General features: G+C 37.9%; 1 protein-coding gene across 1 annotated transcript in view; it reads right to left on the bottom strand.

Annotated features, from left to right (window-relative positions):
* LOC116875764 (sec1 family domain-containing protein 2) overlaps positions 1 to 19,193 on the bottom strand; it is an 86,045-nt gene that overhangs the window by 6,675 nt on the left and 60,177 nt on the right. The window contains exon 3 of the mRNA XM_032871853.1: positions 8,034 to 8,161. Within this exon, the coding sequence (XP_032727744.1) occupies positions 8,034 to 8,161 (128 nt within the window). The remainder of the gene's footprint in view (positions 1 to 8,033; positions 8,162 to 19,193) is intronic.

The raw sequence follows: 19,193 nt of genomic DNA, 5'->3' as shown, positions 1-19,193 counted from the left end.
GCTGGACATTCTTATGTAACCTCAGAAAAGGAACTGTGAAGAAAACAGTTTTTGTATCCCTGAAAAGGCATTTTCTTACCCTCAAAGCTTCATGGTAGTTTATTGGAGTCTGGAATTCTAGGTGGCTGAAAATGCATTATTCACTATCCTCTGGTTTTCAGGGTTGCTGATAAACAGTGTGTGCTAGTCTCATTCCTGTTCCTTTGTAGGTGAGCTTCTTTTTTCCATCTTGGAGCCTTTAGGATCTTACTCTCTTTTACTCTAAGGACTCACAGTGATCATGTCTAATTTAGAGGTCTTTTTATTCTTTCCAATTTCATCTCAATAGGCCTATTCAATTTGACTATGTCCTTCACATTTGGGAAAGTCTCACATTCGTCCTTTGCTAATTTCTTATTCTCTGCTTTCTCTTTCTTTCTGAAACTTCTAATATAGTTCTTGGATATCCTGATTGGTTCTCTTTATCTTTTATCTTTTCTATCATATTTCAATGTCCTGTTTTCTTCTACATTATAGGAGAGTTTCTCAATTTATGTTTAAACTTTGGGTGAATTTTGTTTTGTTACATACCATAAAGTTCATCCTTAAATTATATAATTGAGTGGTTTATAGTCTATTTACAGAGTTGTATAATTATCACCACCATATAATTTGAGAACATTTTCATCACACCAAGAAAAAGACCATACCCAAATTTCCTCAGTTATGAAAAAGACATACTGCATGTTGGAATAAAACCTGAATGAAATTTTCCATTGGGAGACACAATGGTGCATAGTTATACTTATTTACAACTGAGAAAAGCAGAAATGAGAATATTCAAGTAATTATAAGTGAACTCTAACTTTTTTAACGTAGTAATACTACTGTCACTTTTATCATATTAAAAAAAATTTAACTAAAGTATAAATGCCTGGAAGATAAAAGAGGAAAGGAAGAGTACTAAAGGATGGAGGAAAACAAATAAAAATAACCCTCCCACCCCCAGCCACCCAAAAAGGCTTGGTCTAGAATACATGAAAAAGCAGTACGGTGGAGGGAGCCATGTCCCCAGAAGGAACCAGCAACTCCAGACTCAGGAGCCTCAGGTATGACAGAGGTAGAAAGTGAGGAGCATAATACAAAGCAAAGTATACAAATAGTAAGTGCATAGTTCAACTACTTTTTACATATGTATCTATCCATGTAACCCCCATCCAGATCAACATATAGAATATATCCAATACTCTAGGAGACTCCTTGGTATATGTATACTTACCCAGCCGATAATCCCACAAAGGTAGACCATTACTTCTATCTCTACTACCACAGATCATTTTTTTCTCTGCTTTTGAGCCTCATATAAGTGAAGTTATACATATGTACTCTTTTGTGTCTAGCTTTTTTCAACATTATCCAGAATCTCCAACTTTTTTTCTTTTTTCTAACCATGCTTTATTGCTCTGTATTACCATAGAAGTTTCTTCATCTATTCTGCCTTAAAGGACACTTAGATTTTACAGTTTGGGGCCATTATGGATAATGATGCTATGAACACTCTATTACATGCCTTTTGGTGAACATTAGCACTCATTTCTACTGATTATATGCCCACATGTTTGCTGGGTGAGTATATGCTTCACTTTAGTTGATACTGTCAAACAGTTTTCCATGGTTGTGTCAATATTTTCACACATTTTAAATTTGATTAAATTTAACAATTTAATGTAATTTTGAAAGTATATAAGCAATGTCTGTATCACTAAGTTTCCTTCTGGTATTTTATGTTGGGTAGCCAAAACAGTAATAAAAATGAGAGAAAAGAATCACAATGGAAAACACATTGCCATATGATACTATGCATCTTTGTTTCATTGTTCTCATAATATTTTTACATATTTATTTACTTACATCTTATCTAGTTATGTGGAAAAAGGCCTGGAAAGCAAGATATTAATTTAGGAACAAAGATTATGTTGAAGAGCAAGATGGAGGAGAGGGAAGATATTTTATTTTATGTACATTGTGATTTGAATTTTCTAGAAGCATGTGCTAGTGTTACTTTTTTTGATATATATTTTTTAAAGATTTTATTCATTTATTTCACAGAGAGAGATCACAAGTAGCAAAGAGGCAGGCAGAGAGAGAGGGGGAAGCAGGCTCCCCACTGAGCAGAGAGCCCGATGCGGGCCTCGATCCCAGGACCCTGGGATCATGACCTGAGCTGAAGGCAGACTTAACCCACTGAGCCACCCAGGTGCCCACTAGTGTTACTTTTTAAATAGCCTCTTGATTCTGAAATAAAATCGTTTATCTCAGGTAAAGTAAACAGATTTGTACAATGGGTGAAGCATTGTCTTTCAACAGATTAAAGACATAGAAGAGGAATAATAACTGCCCGCTTCCCACCTCTACTGAGGTCGAAGGGCAAAGAAATATGGTTAACATGCAGGTGGAGAGATTTAAGTCAGAATGAGAAACAAACTTCACGATGGCAATGACCAAAGATGCTGAAACAAGTTATTAAAGGAGGAAAAAGGAAGATGTTATAAATCTTCTCCCGTAGGGATCTGAAGGACAGGATATATAGCCATCTGCATAGTGAAACCTGGATAAAGTACAGCTGGGAATTGATGTCCATTTTTATACCACCATATATACTGAAGGTTTCCCGGGATTTCCTTTAAATTGTGTATGTTTCTTGGTACACAAAATTTGAGCTCTACGGCATTACAAAGAGTAAGAAACTAATGTGAAAATAGCATTTTAATTATACAAATCAATTCAAATGTTTCCAAAACTCAGAAGTTTATTGTAAAATATGTTTTCAGGATAGCTTGGAATGAAGTATAACTGCTGAGGGATCATGGATCACAAATAGAAAATAAACAGCTCTCTCTGAAAGTCATACAAAACACTGAAATATAAAATCACCAGAAGTATTTATGGTTTGGTTTTCCTTGGAAATGTAGCCTTCCTGAGGCTAAGTTAAACACTGCATCAACATTCACAAATTCAAGAGAGAGCATGGAAGGGAACAGATAGATTACCCCTGTTATCTAGAAGGCAGTATGCAAGGCTGCTGGGGAAGGGACATTTCCTCGGTGGGACCACTCTGACCCAGAAAAGAATTTCTGCTCTTAGAGGAGAAATAAATCCCACCCTGTAGCCACAGACCTTCTCACCATATCATTCTCTTGGGTTTTTAAACTCCTAGCCCATAGTCTCATGTTGAAAATACCTTTTATGTTGAGAAAACATAAAAAGGAAGAAGAGGAAGAGGAAGAGACAGATGAGGAAAAAAGAAGAGAAAAAATGCACCAATTTAAGTTGAAAATATAGGGCCAGAGAGCAGATCCTTGAAGAAGGGACGTTAGAAACTTAGATTCCCATTTTGCAGATGAGGATAACAGAGAAGCGGAAACAACTTGAGTTCTGTTTTAAGTGATAGAGTTCAAGGGGAAGGCATTTGTTTAGTGGCCTTAAAGCATTCAGGCATTATTAATTATTAATTCAAAGGAAACTCTTTCTGTTTCTGTATATTCCCTATCTTCATATCCCTAAATAGAAATATTCTTTAGGACTCTGCCCTCAGCCCTTTTTCTCAACCATTCTACCTTCTCTCTCTAGTTGATCGACCTTATATTTCCTTTAGAAATTCACTACTTAGGTTTCAACATAATCACCAGGTAACTAAATTCCTAATCTCTATTTTCACTTCTGGAAATCAGTACTCTAGCCACACATTTTCCAACTGAGATGATCAGGGAACAAATCCTTTAGACAGAATAATTCTACCCCCACATGTGGTAGAGTAGCCTTCATATGCAGTTGCGAGACCATTGGTCATTATATTTACAATGTGTCTTTCCTGCCCAGGAGACAATAAATAATTCCATCATACTATACCCTCCTTATACAGAACACCCTGAATTTCATAAACACTATGTTTCACATAAATCACCTCATCTAATTATCAGATTACCAGATAATCTGCTAACCCCCCATTTTACACATGGAGAAACAGATTCAGAAAAGTTAAATGACTTTGAAGACAAAATAATATTTTATACATTTCTTATTCCTTATAAAGACTTAATATATAATATATGCAGATAATAAATATCTTTCAAATGAACAAAAATGACTATTAGCTGTAGATCTGAATAATATCTAGAAAAAAAATGTCAGTGAGCTTTCTCCCCTTCTATTTGGACACCCAACTATAATTCCAACAATCTCTAGGAAATTGTGTCAATCTTACACCCCAGGGAATGAGGAGTTCTTTTAAATGATGGTTCTCAAAGATGTTCCACAGGTCTCTGGGTTCCTGAGACACTATCAAATGGTCAAAAAAGCCAAAGTTATTTTCATAATAGTACTAAGATGTTACTGGATTTTCTTACTCTGCAAAGTAGCAAAGTTACTCTTGTTACTCTTGTTTACCCACAGTACAAAAACAGTGGTGGGTGAAGGGGTTGGGGCCATCACACCAATACAGGCAGTGGTGCTGAATTATACAAGTAGTCAGTTTCACTTCAGAATGGTCTTGATGAAATTATAAATGTTGCCCATTCTTTTTTTTTAAGGTTTTGTTTATTTATTTGACAGAGATCACAAGTAGGCGGAGAGGCAGGCAGAGAGAGAGAGGGAAGCAGGCTCCCTGCTGAGCAGAGAGCCCGATATGAGGCTCGATCCCAGGACCCTGGGATCATGACCTGAGCTGAAGGTAGACAATTTAACCCACTGAGTCACCCAGGCACCCCTATTGCTGTTTTTTAAAGCCAGTAGTATGAAGTGGTAAAAGAGGAAATGATAGCAGCATTGGTGGGAAGCAACATGCACTAATCTCATTTGGAGTTTCATTAGGAGAAGTATAGTATCCAAAAAGAGGTGAAGACCAAGACATCGTCTTTCCGGAGAGACATTAACAAACTGGGGCTCTGTGGCTCCAAACTAGAGGCAGTGGTGACAGTAAAGGTGGGAGAGGCTTGTCTCTTCACAAATTGTTGAAAGAGCTCATCCTATGTAATAGTGAGTGTATGCAGCAGACACTATGGCCCCCAGCAGTCAGAGAGTAAATTAATGTCTCAATGTGGTGGACCAAATTATTGTTTGGAAATTAGCTCGAGATTTTTCTCCAAAAGTGACCACAGAAGCTTGTAAATTCCAAATACGAGCAAGGTGATTTCGGGGGTGAACAGAGTCAGGAACAAGGTAACAGAATGCAATCATAACTAAGCTGAAAATGGGAACACTACGTAGAATTCTGCATAAAGAGAGAATGTATTATCAAAAGGGAGATACTCAGCATAAAGACTAGAGAAGGACACGTGAATTGGAAAGAGTAAGCATATGTCGCTTCCCAGAAGGAAAGGGGAAAATCATCAAACTCTGTTTGCTTTGATTGCCCTCTCATCAAACCACCTACTTATAATCTGGTTTCCCATGTAGACTCCCTCTCCCACACTCCCACACCAACCCCAGTCCGCTTCAGTCAGAACCTTCACTCTGCTCAAAGCCTTCTTTCTCCTTCGATATTCCAGGAAATACGTATTTTCCCTATTTTTATGGACAGGGAAACTGAGGTTCGGCTCTTTAGTGAGAGAACCAGACGTAGCTGGCTTTTTACCCCATCACATGCACAAGCACAAGGCCGCTGCGAGTCTAGAAGCGAATGTTGCAAAGAAATCAAGAAGGATGAGGACTGAGGAAAACGAACTTATACTTAATGATCTGGGAGGCTTTTCTGTTATAAAGTGTCAGAAGTCAGGCTGCACTAGACTAATAAGCAAGAAAATAATGAAGAAACAGAGGAATCAAGCGTAGAATGCTTTGCCAAGAAATCTGGCTGCAAAAGAAAGAATGATGTCATAGAGTCTGTTTTCCTTCAGCTCCAATGTGATCTTCCTGCCACCCATTAAACTCTGGGAAGTATGTTGATTCTGCAGACAGCAAGAGGACAAACTGTAAAGATTCTCCAGCCACAGAAGTACTCCAGAGAGACAGATTCTGTGTAAAATGTAGAAACTGAGTCAGGCATCTTCTACCCATTTCTTCTGTAATTGGACATGTGGGAGCCAAATGAATGGGTTCTCAGAGTCTATTTCTTTTGTACTTTCGGGATACATTTTTCATCTTGAAAGCCAGTGGGAAAAAATCAATTCAGTTTACAGGGTTTTAAAAATCACTTTTCTGGAACATATTTATTTAGCTAACTGACAATTTAATAACAAGCTCTTGGAAAGATGGCATGTGTTTATATGTGAAATGATAAAATGAATTTTTTTCTTTGTTTTAGCAATTAAACTTTTCTCCTTTCACAGACTGATGTGTCTTTCTACTGGTGTTCATAATGTTTTAACGTGAGTTTACCTTGTACTGATAAATTTTATATTTAAAATCTGAGGTTAGAATCATGGGATCCCTCTCAATCAATTTTTTTAATCATTTTTTTAATTTATTTTCAGCATAACAGTATTCCTTGTTTTTGTACCACACCCAGTGCTCCATGCAGTCCGTGCCCTCTCTAATACCCACCACCTGGTTCCCCCAACCTCCCACCCCCCCGCCCCTCTTCAAACCCTTCATTGTTCCTCTCAGTCAATTTAAATACAAGAGAATCCTCAATCTCGAATTAAAATTTCTGTTTAATGTCTCAAAAGTATAAGAAGCCTCTATCACAGAAAAATTTATACTTCAGTAGAATTTATAGTAGGGGGTGGGAGAATAGTACATAGTTTAAAGCATATTTCATAGCTTTAAATGGTGCTAGAAAAAAGCATTCCAGCCATCTAAGAGGCAAGAGCATGATTTTTTTTTATGATGAACTAGGTGATAAGGAATTTTCAAATACCAAGGTTTCATTATGTTTAAGCTCCAGATCTTTTCCTTACTGTTCACAGTGATATATCTGTTGGTATAGGAAAATGAGACATGCCAGAAATTCTGACTAGTGATATGAAGCAGAAACAGGGAGCCACACTGCTAAGCTTTTACCAAATTATAGTTGGCACATGGGGAAAGTGTGATTTGGGCCAATGTTTTCAGTCCTTCTTAGAACCAAAGTTTGCTAACAATTGTCTGTATCTTTCTTCTTTTTTTTTTTTCTCTCCCCATGTCTGGAGTTTGGGGAGAATGCAAATAATTTTATCTGAGGTTTTTTTCCCACCCTTTGGTCAACAGAAAACTCAAACATTTTAAATTTGAATTCATGAGGTTACCTGTCTTTTTTTGAACAATTTATTTCTGGCTTTGATATTTTTTATTTTATTTATTTATTTTATTTATTTATTTGATAGACAGAGATCACAAGTAGGCAGAGAGGCAGGCAGAGAGAGAGGAGGAAGCAGGCTCCCCGCTGAGCAGAGAGCCCGATGTGGGGCTCAATCCAGGACCAGGGATCATGACCTAAGCCAAAGGCAGAGGCTTTACTGAGCCACCCAGGCGCCCCTGGCTTTGGTATTTTTTTTAAAAATCCTCTAGAAAGTAAAGTGTGTTGATCTTTCAAGAGTACTATACTGAGCAATAAAAATTGATTCATGCTCTGTGAGAGAGCATCATTAGGCTATATCATTGAACTGCAATATAAATTAACCTTATCACAAAACCTTTGTGCAATCCTACTTTTCTTGATTTACAATACGAATCTGTTCTTGTTTTACCATGCTCATGGATAAGGAACTCCATACAGTAAACACACTTGTTATGAATGTGTATCTAGAACTGTGGAAAGAAAGAGAAAGGAAGGAAGGAAGGCAGGAAGGAAAGAAGAGAGGAAGGGAGGGTGGGGAGAAGGGTGGTGGCAGGGAGGGGAGGAGGGTGGGAGGGAGAGAAGGAGTGAGTTAGTTAGTTGAGTCTAAAAAAGGGGGTCATAGCCGACCCCTGAGGGCAGTGAGTCCCTACTCCTTGCCTACTCCTTCAACAGTGAACAAATGTCTTTGATACTTTCACTGAGTTGCATGCTGCGTAGCCTGGCCCACAGTTCAGAGAAGCTCAAATCAACGTCCTCAGAGCCCGTGGTCACTGTCTGTCCTAGTGGTGGATGTGCTTACCCATACTCATCTTGATTGGCAGGTTTTCTCTGCTTGCTGCTTCCACTAGATGTCTCCGGACTTCCATCACTGCTTCTTTGTGCCTGGTGCTCAGTAAGGCTTCCCACAGAGCTCTGGCAGCTGTGTCACTGCAATAAAACCACAAAAGAGCTTTAGAATAAATGTCTACTGGATAATGAGAAGAGTCAAAAGCAAAATAATTTCTTAAATATCCTTTCTGAGCACTAGTATAGCCTTTCCTACTGATAGGCTTTAAGTATTCAGATTAAACGAAGAATATCTAATCCACTTTACTCAGCACAAAATATTGAGAAATTAAGGAGATAATAAAATCAACCCCCCCTTTTGGGGGTAGGGAGGAGAAAAGCTACACTGTGCTATGAGAAGTGTGAGAAAAGTGTATGATAAAGTGTTTGGAGATTTGCATTCAAAAATATTTCAGAGTATAATTCAACATTGCTAGAGGAACATATAAGTGGCTTGTAAGACAAAATTAAAAACCTGTGTAAAAATGATATGTCAGTGATTATAAGCATACCCATTTGAGATAGCATACTTATCAGGGGAACACAAAGCAAACATCAATGAGAATTCCTGTTCCAAAACTACTCAATAGACTTCCTAATGAATGGGTTTTGTACTGAATGAAAGTCAGGAATTAGGCTAAGTGACTGTGGCCTTAAGTAGCCCACTTTGGGCCTTAGGTTATAAGGCTGGCACTTCGGAAGCCTTTACAATTAACCGTTGATCCAGCACGAAGCAATGCATTATGCACGGTCTCATCTGGGCTCACTTTTCCAACAGCCCTCTGTCTCACCCACCATGCCATGCCCAAATTATAAATGAGTACAGTGTTCTGTCCGGAAGATCTCTCATGTAGCCAAGTATACACGTTTGTAGCAATGCTTTAAAAACTGAGTATAAAAAAACAAAGATGACGTCTGTCCTTTTCTGAGGACATTTTCCCTCCACTTGAAGCCCCACAAATACCTCCTACTATCCAGTGAGGAATAGTTTGAAAATGAATGCATTTTTGAGAGGTTAGTTTTAAAAAGTTATATCTAATATGACATTCATTTAACTTTAAATTTATACCTAATGAGGTATATCTTTCAAGTGTGAATTTCATTTAGAATAATGGAATGATGGGTTCCAGCACTGAGTTTAATATCTGGCACACAATAATCTTTCATTAATTAGTACTGTTTCTATGATAATTTATTTTTTCTGAATGAACTATCATCACTGCTCAACATACTCTACTTGTTTTGCTCTTATCAAAACTGTCATCATTATAACTCAGCATCCTATATTCTAAGTTTAATTTAAATGAGCCAGTAAACTATCCGCCACGTGCTCATCTCCGTGGTTGTAACATAGATCAAAATGAGGCACAAGCTCAAAATGAAGCTGAAAAATTATTCCCCCCCCCCAAAAAAAATGTGATAAGAAGCAGGTCCATGCTTGCAAAGATTTTTCTGGTAGCACAGAGCAAGGGCTCTAATCCTGGTGAGGAGGACCAGGACTTAAAGAATGATTTCCACTGGAAATGATGAGCAAGTACAGAGATATGTAAGCTCTGAAAAGCAGCCACGGCAAGAAGTTGTAACTTGGTCTGGGAAGGAAAACGGTCCAGTCTTCAAGGAGGATATAAAAGCTTCATCACAAAACAAGAAAACAAGAGGGAGAAGGACATTTCAGACATTTTGTTTCAATACAAAGTCCCACATACATAGCACTGAAGAGTACTGTTTTACTCCATGCCCGGATGCAGGGGGAGGGCAGGAGGAGTCAGGGAAAAGGGGGAGGACGGAGCTACTCTACATACAGTCCTGCATTCCCTGCCAAGGCTTATCATTCTGCGGGTGACAGGAAGCCAAGGAGTGTGCAATGGACTTCACATTCTGAAAAGAGCTGCACAGCTTAGCAGTAATGAAAACGGTCTTTATCATCATTCAAAATGAGCTCTATATCCTATGGGGCTTTGGGAAGACTATATAACGTCCCCAAAACTCTGAAGGCAATAGAGAACCACTAAAGTATTCTGAGTGGGGGAGGTATACTTCCAGGTTCCCCAGCTACAGTCGACAATTGTTCCTTATGTTTGTTCTCCCAAAGCACCTCTCCCCAAATCACACAGATTTCTCATGTATCTTCAACTCGACACACAACTTCTAGAGTCGAACCTCACTGCCCTCCTCTTTTCTATGAGAGTATGCATTTTGCTAATACAGAGTGTCTCTAAAATCACAGTGGGTTATGTAATACTGTGGTTGCCCCATGGGATTAGCATAGTAGTTAAAATGTGGGATTGGGGAGGAGAAAAAAAATCTGCATTCAAACTCTGACCATTCTTCCCTTTACCCCTAACATCTACACAGTCTCTCTGATCTTCCACAGGCACTCCAAGCACAGGGACCCCTTCTCCTCCTTTGCCAGGAATTGTCTTCCTTTACAAAGTGTCTGCTGAAATGTCGCCTTATCAGAGAGGTCCCCCTTACTATCCCGTATAAAGAAGTGACGACAGCCCAACCTGGCACCTTACCCTGGCACTCCTCCCCCTTCCTGGGGCTCACGGTTCTACATAATCTTTATTACTGTCTGGCCGAGTATATCTTTCCATGTTTATCTGTTTTTTATTTATCTTCTTCTCAGAAGGTAAGGTCCTTCAAGGAATGTAGGGGTTTAGTTTTACTTGTTGCTAAGTCCCCACTCCCTAGAACAGTGCCAGGCCCCATGGTAGGTATACCCAGTAAATACTGAATAAGTGAATGAATAGTGCTTGCTTGGTGTTTCACCTTGTGCATGTAACTAACTCTGTTTTCCTCCATCTTTTCATCTGTGAGACAGAGGGAACGACAGTGACGACCTCAGAGGACTGGTGTAAGGGTTAAATCTGATAATACACCTCCTGATTCATAATAAATGTAAGTTGATGTGTTTGTTGTGATGGTTGGGCCTATCACTATGATACTGTCTTAAAATTCAATGTGTTCAATGGTTTGTAATATATTCAGCGACTTCACTTAATGACACTGAGTATTTTTTTCATACAATCCTGATTTGTTCATATCTATTAAAGTCATGTGGGGCTTGTACTCTCTGGCTCTTTTCTGTTGAAACATTTTTACAAGAAATACATAAGGTTCCCATGATCTCTAACACTGATACAGAGTCAGGTCATGCTTCCCTGAAAACTGTTTTGCTTATATAAACAAATTTGATTGTCTAGATACGTGTGACAGTTTCTAATGTTTCTTTCTGAATAAAACAGTTTCCTAAACACACCAAACTGACCCCCACATCATACATGGTCATTTTAGGCTTACCAAGTTTACATGCAGGAACTAATTCTAGCTCTCTGAGCGACTGGCACTGAAGAGGATTAAATTGTACTTACTGGCAGCTCTGCTGTGTCCTGCACCCACTTCTGCTCCAAGTCACTCTTTTATTGCCATGTGATGGTTTACACACTGAATTCTTATATCAGCATCTGAGTTGAGTGTGGGAGTTAATCACTGCCTTTCTCTAATATGCTCATAAAAATTGATCCAATAGGCATTTCATACCACTGAAGTTTCACATGAAATCAATTCCTGGTGTCAAATGTTGTAAGTCAAGAGAGGTTAATTAAACCCACATGATAATCATACTAGTCCATTTAATGTAATTCTTTATCCTTTCCAACTGTGCAAATATTCTGTTTTCCTGATGATGAATAAACAATACACAGAGTACTATCACAACAGAGCCAGTGTAATAGACTAGTGGTAGGCAGATCTGTAGAAGCATGCATTCTGGAACCAAACAATAAAGGGTCTGGTTCTGTACATTAACCCAGGAGAGTTACTCAACATCTCTATACATGTCTCCCCCTATGTTAACTTGGGGATGGTAATAGTCCCCAGTCAGCAGATTATTATGAGAAGGTACTAATATAACCAGAGCACCTAGAACAATGCCTGGCACATACTAAGTGTTCAATAAACGTACCAGTAGCAGCAGTAGTGGTAGTGATAAGAAAAACAAACAAACAAACACCAAAGGTCAGAATTTTCTCATGAGATATAGAAGAAAGCTTATTTGGAAATACAATTGTCTTTTCCATCTATTTGCATACATGTATGGATAAACACTGCCTGTAGCTTCATTTTCTAATATGAAAAGGTTAATAATACATAATACACAATTCATGAAACACATACTAAAAACTCCAACTCAAGCAATCCTCCTGTATATGACATCCTGAGATAAATAATTTTGATTTTCATAAATAAAATAGGAACCTTTTCTATAGATTACTTCAAGACTTACAGCTATAGTAAGCAAAAAATTTTAAAAGAAATAATCTAGTTTAAAAACAGGCAGAAAATATGAATAGATGTTTTTCCAAGGAAGACACATGGATGGCCGAAAGACACATGAAAAGAAGCTTAACATCACTCATCATCAGGCCAATACAAATCAAAACTATGATGAGATACCACCTTACACCTGTCAGAATGGCTAAATTAAGGAAGGTTTTATGCAATGACTTCTGTGCCAGCTTCTTGCCTCATTAATTATATTGAAATTCTGCAGACTGCACACAACAGGATATTTTAAAACTAGAATTGCTACTTATAGGAGGAGTTCAGATTCCATAAATATTTCCAGCCTGACTTACAAAGTGCATGTATGATTTCTGGGGTAGAAGTGAACATTAAAGGTGGTAGTAAATTAATCATCTTTATATCTTCAGCAGCACACTACCTCACCCAACAAACACATGAAAATCTGTTTTTGGTTTTGAAGGCACCTAAAGAAAATTTTATAATATGCCTGAGAAAAACACTACAGCTTCAAACAAATCAAACTGCTATTAGATCCTACTCATACCTAATCTAAACCCTTTGTGCTTGACTATTAACCTACCTCATCTTGCTTAGTCTTCTGTCTTAAATTCAGGAAAAGCTGGGCAACATCATTTTAATCATGAGACCCACCCCAAAACAGTTTGTTGCTTTATTTCATGGCTAACTTAAGACAGACTTCTGAAATGTAAATAAATATAATATTTTAAAATACTTTTAAATACCACCACTACCTTCTCTATTAGCACTTAGGAATCTACAAAACAATGTATGTCTCATTTGACCTTCGCATGAGCTAAGCCATGATCGCTGCCCAATTTAAAGAAACTCAGAGAAGCCAAGTGACTTACGTAAATACACTTAACCTGTAAGTGACAAAACCAGGACTCATCCCCACCCAGATAACTGGTTTCTGAGCTTGTTATCTTTCTACTAAACCTTGTCATCTTTCTACTAAACCTTGTCATGCCTATGTTATGCAAATCATCAAAGAGAATTGATTACATAGAATGTCAGTAATTTTAAAGTCTTCATATTGGTTTTCTTTAATAATCCTTAATATATCCTCAATTCTCCTTGTAAGTTTATATGTAAGCCTCACATAAGATAGAATGGAATAGAGTGGAAAGTGAAGTAGATCCATATTACCTCAGGAAACAGGAAAAGCTTGCTCTCAGGATTTGGCACTTTTTGTTTTAAGCAATATTGTAGGAGAAAGGGGAAGATGGTGGAGGAATAAGGGACCCTAGTTTCATCTGGTCCCTAGAATCCTGCTAGAGAGCTATCAAATCACTCTGAAAACCTGTGCACTCAACCAGAGATCTAAGAAAGGAATCGCTACAATTCTAAAATAGAAAAGCAACCCTTTTGGGCAAAGTAGGAGGTGCATTGAAGTGAAGCTGAGGCCATATATTAGGAGATAAACTGGAGCAGGAGGGAGCCTCCTTAAACCAGCTACCAGAAAGTGATATAGCAGCAGAAAGCAAAATCAGAACTTTTAGAAATCTGCTCTGGTGAGGCATGGCCATGCTTGAAAGACACTCAAGTGGCGAAGCAGGGCAGAATTCTAGGTGGGACAGTATGGTCTCGGGACCCCTGGGGTTATAGGAAGAACAAGATTGACTGAGTATGGCAGAGTTTGCAAGCACCAGAACAGGGAAGCTGGTTGCAATCAGCAAGCCCAGGAGTGGGCTCAGCTCAGTGTTTCCATAAACAATCAGGCTACTGCTCTCCGAGCAGGGGCCCAGCAAGCATCAGAACCAAGGTTTGACCCTCCTTCCTTCCCCAGGGAAGAGGGACATGGGTGTGCGCTGCAGGAGGCTGCAAAGTTGGCAGACTCCAAACAGCGTCAGGTGCCTGAGATAAAAATGCTTGGTCACAGGCTGGGTGAACACAGTGCGGACAGAAACCAAGGAGATAGGAGTGATTTGCTGCTTTTCCCTGAGGGCACTTGAGGAGTGGGGCCACCATCTTTCAGCTCTGGGGCTTGAGATTGGGGATGCGGCCATTTTTATTTTTATCCTCTAAAGGAGCACAGGAAACCTTCAGGGAACAAAAGCCACATAGAGCAATGTGGAGCCACTTACTTAGCCCTGACCCCCTGGCAAGGGCGGTGCAGTTCTGCCCGGGGCAAAGAAACCTGAAATTCAGTGCAACAGGCCCCTTCCCCAAGAAGATCAGCTGGAACATCTGGCTAAGACCAAGTGTACTGCTCAATGAGAACTGTAAAACTCCAACACCAGGGGTAAAATAGAATATAGAATTCGGGGGGGTTTCCTCATAATTCTATAGTCTTTCAATTTTAATTTCTTTTCTTTTTCCTTTTCAACTAATTTCTTATTTTACTAACTCTTTTAAGTCTTTTTTATTTTTTGTTTTTGAAATTATATTCTATTCTTTCATTGTATTTAATTTTATTTTTATATATGTATGTTTTTCTTTCTTTATAATTTTGGGATATAGTTTCTCCTAACAGGACAAAATACACCCAGAATCAAGTGCATTATTGCTCTGTTCTGTTCATCTGTCTGATAATATTCTTTCTCTTTTTATTTCTTTTTAAGTCCTTTTTTAATTTTCAATTTTTACAGTTACATTCAATCCTTTCATTGTATTTTATTTGTGTTTGTGTGTATATATATATATGTTTTCCTTTCTTTATAATTCTGGGCTCCGGTTTTCTAACAGACCAAAAATACACTCAGGATCTAGTGTATCTAGTGTATTGCTTTGTTTTGTTCACCTGTCAGATTATATTCTCTTTTTTTTTTTTCTTCTCAGTTTCTTTTCTCTTCTGATTTGTTTAGTGTATAATTCTCTGAGGTCACTGTTGCTATTTTATTATTTTCTTCTCTCATTCTTCCCTGGACAGAATAATAAGATGGAAAAAACTCCCCTCTAAAAAGAAAATAAGAGGCAGTACTGACTGCCAGACACCTAACCTGTATGAATATAAGATGATGGAACTAGAGTTCAGATTAATGATTATAAGCATACTAGCTGGGTTTGAAATAAGCTTAGAAGGCACTAGAGAACTGTTTTCTGGAGAAATAAGAGAACTAAGATCTAATCAGGTCAAATTCAAAAAGGCTATTAATGACATGCAATAAAAAATGGAGGCTCTAACTGCTAGGAGAAATAAGGCAAAAGAGAGAATTAGTTATATAGATGACAAAATGGAGAATAAAGATGCTGAGAAAAAGAGAGATAATTACTGGATCACAAGGGGAGAATTCAAGAGGTAAGTGATACCATAAAGTGAAACAGTGTTAGAATAATTGGGGTCTCAGAAGAAGAGGAAAAAGAGTTGGGGGGGGCATATATTAAAGCAAATTATAGCTGATAGCTTCCTTAATCTGAGGAAGAACACAGGCATTCAAGTCCAGAAGGCACAGAGAACCCCCCTCAAAATAAATAAAAATAGGTAAACACCTTGACATATAATAGTGAAGCTTGCAAATTTCAGAGACAAAGAACAAATCCTGAAAGTAGCTCAGGAGAGTTCCTTAACCTACAAGGGTAGAAACATAAGATGAGCAGCACACCTATACACAGGCAGGCAGACCAGAAAGGACTGGCTTGATATATTTAGGGTGTTAAATGAGAAAAATATGCAGTCAAGAATGCCTTACCCAGCAAGGCTGTCATTCAGAATAGAAGGAGAGATAAAGAGCTTCCAGGACAAACAGAAACTAAAAGGATTTGTGATCACTAAAGCAGTTCTGCAAGAAATATTAAATATTAAAGGAGATGATTCAAGCAAATACAGAGCCCAAAAGTAACACAGACCAGAAAGGAACAGAGACAATATCCAGAAACAGTGACTTTACAGGTAACACAATGACACTAAATTCATATCTTTCAACAGTTTCTCTGAATATAAATGGGCTAAAAGCCCCAATCACAAGACACAGGGTATCAGATTGGATGAAAAAAAACAAGACTCATCAATATGCTGTCTGCAAGAGACTCATTTTAGACCCAAAGACACCTCCAAATTGAAAATGAGGGGGTAGAAAACAATTTACCATGCTAATGGACATCAAAAGGAAGTGGGGTTGGCAATCCTTATATCGGACAAATTAGATTTTAAACCAAAGACTTTAAAAGAGGTGAAGAAGGACACTATATCATACTTAAAGGGTCTGTCCAACAGAAAGATCTAACAATAGTAATTGTACATATTTATGCCCCTAACATGGGAGCAGTCAATTATATGAACCAATTAACAACAAAAACTAAAGAAACACATTAATAATAACATAATAATAGTAGGGGACAATAACATTCCACCTACAGCAATGGATATCTAAGCAGAAGATTAACAAGGAAACAATGAGCCAGATGGACTTCAAAGATATATTGAGCCTTCCATCCTAAAGCAATAGAATACACATTCTTCTAGAATGCACATGGAACATTCTCAGAACAGATCACACACTAGGTCAGAAGTCAGGTCTCAACCAGTACCAAAGATTAGGATCATTCCCTATATACTTTCAGACCACAATGCTTTTACACTTGAACTCAATCACATGAGGTAATTTGGAAAGAACTCAAATACATAGAGGTTAAAGAGCATCCTATTAAGAAATGAACAGGTCAACCAGGCAATAAAAGAAGAATTTTTAAAATTCTTGGAAACAAGTTAAAATGAAAACACAACTGTTTAAACCCTTTGGGAGGCAGCAAAGGCAGTCCTAAGAGGGAAGTATATAGCAATGTGAGCCTTTCTCAAGAAATAAGAAAGGTTTCAAATACGCAACCTAACCTTACATGTTAAAGAGCTGGAGAAAGAACAGCAAATGAAGCCTAAATGCAGCAGAGAAGAGAATTCGTAAAGATTAGCACAGAAATCAATGAAATAGAAACCAAAAGAACAGTAGATCAATGACACCAGGAGCTGGTTCTTTGTAAGAATTAATAAGATCAACAACCCCCTGGCCAGATTTACCAAAAAGAAAAGAGAAAGGACCCAAAGAAATAAAATCAGAATGAAAGAGGAGTGATCAGAACCAACACCAAAGAAATACAAACAATTATAAGAACATATTATGAGCAACTACATGCCAAGAAATTAGGCAGTCAGTAAGAAATGAATGCATTCCTAGAAATGTAAAAGCTACCAAAACTAAAACAGGAAGAAACAAAACCTGAACAGACCCATAACCAGCAAGGAAATTAAAACACTAATCAAAAATCTCCCAACAAAAATAGTTCAAGGCAGATGGCTTATCAGGGGAATTCTACCAAACATTCAAAGATACCTATTCCTCTGAAGCTGTTTCAAAAAATAGAAATGGAAGGAAAACATTCTAACCTTTCTTTGAGGCCAGAATTACCTTGATCCCAAAACCAAAGACCACACTAAAAAGGAAAATTACAGACCAATATCCCTGAAGAACATGTATGTAAAAATTCTCACCAAGATACTAGTCAATAGGATCCAAAAGTACATTAAAAGGATCCACCACAAACAAATGGGATTTATTCCTGGGCTACAAGAGTGGTACAACATCTACAAATCAATCAGTGTGATAAACCACATCATTAAAAGAAAGGACAAGAACCATAAGATCCTCTCAATAGATAGAGAAAAAGCATTTGACAAAGTAGCATCCTTTCTTGCTAAAACTCTTTATAGTGTAGGGATGGAGGGAACAGACCTCACTCAATATCATAAAAGCCATATACAAAAATCCCACAGTGAATATCATTCTAAAAAAAACTAAAAGTTTTTCCCCTAAAGTCAGAAACATGGCAGACATATCCACTATCACCACTGCTGTTCAACACAGTACTAGAAGCCCTAGTCTCAGCAATCAGACAACAAAAAGAAATAAAAGGCATCCAAATTGGCAAAGAAGTCAAACTTTCACTCTGCAGATGATATGATACTTTATGTGGAAAACCCAAAATACTTCACTAAAAAATTGCTAGATCTCATACAGGAATTCAGCAAAGTGGCAGGATATAAAATCAATGTACAGAAATCAGATGCATTTCTATACACTAACAATGAGACAGAAGAAAGAGAAATTAGGGAGTCTATCCCATTTCAAATAGCACCAAAAAACATAAGATACCTAGGCATAAACATAACCAAAGAAGCAAAGGAACTATACTCAGGAAACTATAGAATACTCATGAAAGAAACTGAGGAAGACACAAAGAAATGGAAAAATGTTCTATGCTCATGCATTGTAAGAACAAATGTTGTTACAATGTCTATGCTACCTAGAGCAATTTATACACTCAATGCAATCCCTATCAAAATACTATCAAGTTTTTTCAGAGAGCTGGAACAAATAATCCTAAAATTTGTATGGAACCAGCAAAGACCCTGAATAGCCAAGGAATGTTGAAAAAGAAAACCAAAGCGGGAGGCATCACAATTCTGGACTTGAAGCTCTATTACAAAACTCGAATCATCAAGACAATATGGTACTGACACAGAAAAAGACACATAGATCAATGTAATAGAATAGAAAACCCAGAAATAGACCCTCAACTCTATAGTCGACTAATCTTTGATAAAGCAGGAATGATTATCCAATGGAAAAAAATAGTCTCTTCAACAAACGGTGTTTGGAAAATTGGACAGCAACATGCAGAAGAATGAAACTAGGCCATATCCTCACACCATACACAAAAACAGACTCAAAATGGATGAAAGACCTAAACGTGAGACAGTGATCCCTCAAAATCCTAGAGGAGAAGGCAGGCAGCAACCTCTTCCATATCAGCCATGGCAACTTCTTGCCAAAGGCAAGGGAAGCAAGGGCAAAAATGAACTATTGGGATTTTA

This window comes from Lontra canadensis, unplaced genomic scaffold (assembly GCF_010015895.1).
Source record: "Lontra canadensis isolate GAN:19392208 unplaced genomic scaffold, GSC_riverotter_1.0 scaffold1, whole genome shotgun sequence".
Classification (NCBI taxonomy): domain Eukaryota; kingdom Metazoa; phylum Chordata; class Mammalia; order Carnivora; family Mustelidae; genus Lontra; species Lontra canadensis.
The sequence above is the reverse complement of the archived record's forward strand: the minus strand, read 5'-3'. Positions and strand labels throughout refer to the sequence as shown.